A 1,810-nucleotide genomic window follows, 5' to 3' on the forward strand; every position below is an offset into this window, starting at 1 on the left:
GCTCAATCCGACTCAACTAACACCCCTCTCCCTCTGGTCCGAACCCATTGAAACAGCTCGTTTCCTGGGCCTCCCGTTAGTTGAGCTCGACGACAATGATTGAACGTAGACCCGAAAATGGCGGGGCTTAGTAGTGCCGCTACAACAACAACAACAACAACATTCGTCTGCAGACGACAACCTCTCTGATTGCGATTTTAAACTCTATCGGTCGTCTTCGGGCGGTATTATCACTTGCGAAGCGAATGATTTTGGCGAAGCGAACGGTTTGCCGAAGCGAATTAAGGGGCAGAGAAGGCATTAAAAGTGTTCGCGATGGAAAGAACTTCCACAAGCTGGTAAAAAAGAACACTCTTAATGCATATTTAAGTTGCGTCCGCCAATCCATTCGCTTCGTCAAACCGTTCGCTTCGCCAAATTCATCCGCTTCGCAAGTGATAATACCGCCCTTTCTTTTCATACATTACGTTGCAATGGTCTCGGTTGCGTTTAAACCGGCTAAAATGATGCCGCCGGAAAACCCGACAACCCTAACGGCCTTGTCCCTGTGGAAAAACCCCACAGAAGCTGCACGCTTCCTAGGGTTGCCGTTAGTGGAACTTGACAACGACTGAGATACCAACCGTCCTGGGCGGGGTTGTTGTAGCCGCTACAACAACAACAACATGCCGCCGCACTAATTTTTGAAGCACTCCTCTGCAGACGAAACGTTCGTGTTGCCTATCGTTCGTGATACAGAATAAGGCTGCAGATGGAATTGTTCAGTACTCGCAACATTTGGGTGCTAATTTCAAGCTCGAAATTTAAGTGTTATTTTTTAGGAATAAGAGACTGATGCTCTTGTATTTTAACATTATACATATTTACATAGTTACATATAAATATTCCATTATATATAAGATAGCTTTCATTTCCATACGTATATATATGTATATGCATCTGAATTGATCATTTTTGTTCTGCGTACAAATTTTCTTGGTCAGCTATACACATAAGCGCCAATTTGATATCGGACCGTTTTTTTACGCTCTCTTCGCGTAGTACATCACATTCTTTAGTTAGAATTTTCACCTTGAAATTAGAAAATTTTAATGCCTCCGCGAGCGTGAATTGGACAAAATAACCTTTACCCACATCGACCAATACTAAGTCATCTGGGTTATTTACTTTAGCTTCCATAAATATATTGCCCCCAATATCTGCAAGGTGATAAAGATTATAGCAAAGGTGAAAAAAATCTTTGTAGAATTAATAGCTACTCATTTGTGTCTTAAAGGAACCATATGAATTTTCGTGTAATGTTTGTAGCGTATTTCTTAGCTGAACATACTCCATAATCTGCTCATTGTATTTATTTATGTGAAGCTCTATTTGCTTCAGATCCTCTTTAAGAAAGTCAGTAACAAATATTTCTAAATTTTGCGTAGTTAAAAGCGACATTTACAATTTGTTTATACTAGGAATGCAAACAATGCATCGATAATTTCAAAACATCGATGTTTCGTCCAAGTATATCGATGTTTTGCTGGACGATACATCGACTACAAAAGTGAAAAACATCGACATCGTTCACTCAACCTGATGCCACATAAAACTTTTGCTTCGCTTTACGTGACAGCTTCGCATTGTATTAACATGCACAAATAGGGATAAAACAATACAAGTAAATTCAAGTACATACTTGATACTTTTCATCCCATACCAAGTAATTTTGGTATCGATACTTTTGAACCGAGTACTGAGTAGGTATCGGAAGAATGTACGGGTGGGCTTTAGTAGTCAGCCGCACCTTGTGTTTTAAGAAAACCAG

General features: G+C 40.1%; 1 protein-coding gene across 4 annotated transcripts; it reads right to left on the reverse strand.

The window, feature by feature from the left end:
• Positions 1–808: 808 nt before the first annotated feature.
• On the reverse strand, positions 809–1,529 carry LOC118751900 (protein UXT-like). 4 transcript variants are annotated; one of them, XM_036486736.1, is made up of 3 exons: positions 1,260–1,529; positions 1,135–1,199; positions 809–1,071 (listed from the first exon to the last, which is right to left on the reverse strand). In XM_036486736.1, the coding sequence occupies exons 1-3, from the start codon at positions 1,438–1,440 to the stop codon at positions 949–951; spliced, it is 369 nt and encodes a 122-aa protein (XP_036342629.1). In that variant the 5' UTR covers positions 1,441–1,529; the 3' UTR covers positions 809–948. The 4 variants fall into 4 exon arrangements, with proteins under 4 accessions (XP_036342629.1, XP_036342635.1, XP_036342643.1 ...); XM_036486742.1 differs by having other exon boundaries at positions 1,131–1,199; XM_036486750.1 differs by having other exon boundaries at positions 1,331–1,460.
• Between the last annotated feature and the right edge of the window lie 281 nt (positions 1,530–1,810).

This window comes from Rhagoletis pomonella, unplaced genomic scaffold (assembly GCF_013731165.1).
Source record: "Rhagoletis pomonella isolate Grant_MI unplaced genomic scaffold, Rhpom_1.0 Rhpom_scaffold_00001, whole genome shotgun sequence".
In the NCBI taxonomy this organism is placed as follows: domain Eukaryota; kingdom Metazoa; phylum Arthropoda; class Insecta; order Diptera; family Tephritidae; genus Rhagoletis; species Rhagoletis pomonella.

What these genes read in the sequence shown, in the direction of transcription:
- LOC118751900 (XM_036486728.1), bottom strand. Translation starts at nt 1,440, where the DNA reads ATGTCGCTTTTAACTACGCAAAATTTAGAAATATTTGTTACTGACTTT. An exon ending in TTCCTTTAAGACACAAATGA is followed by an intron (nt 1,200 to 1,259) that starts GTAGCTATTAAT and finishes ATCACCTTGCAG; the next exon opens with ATATTGGGGGCAATATATTT.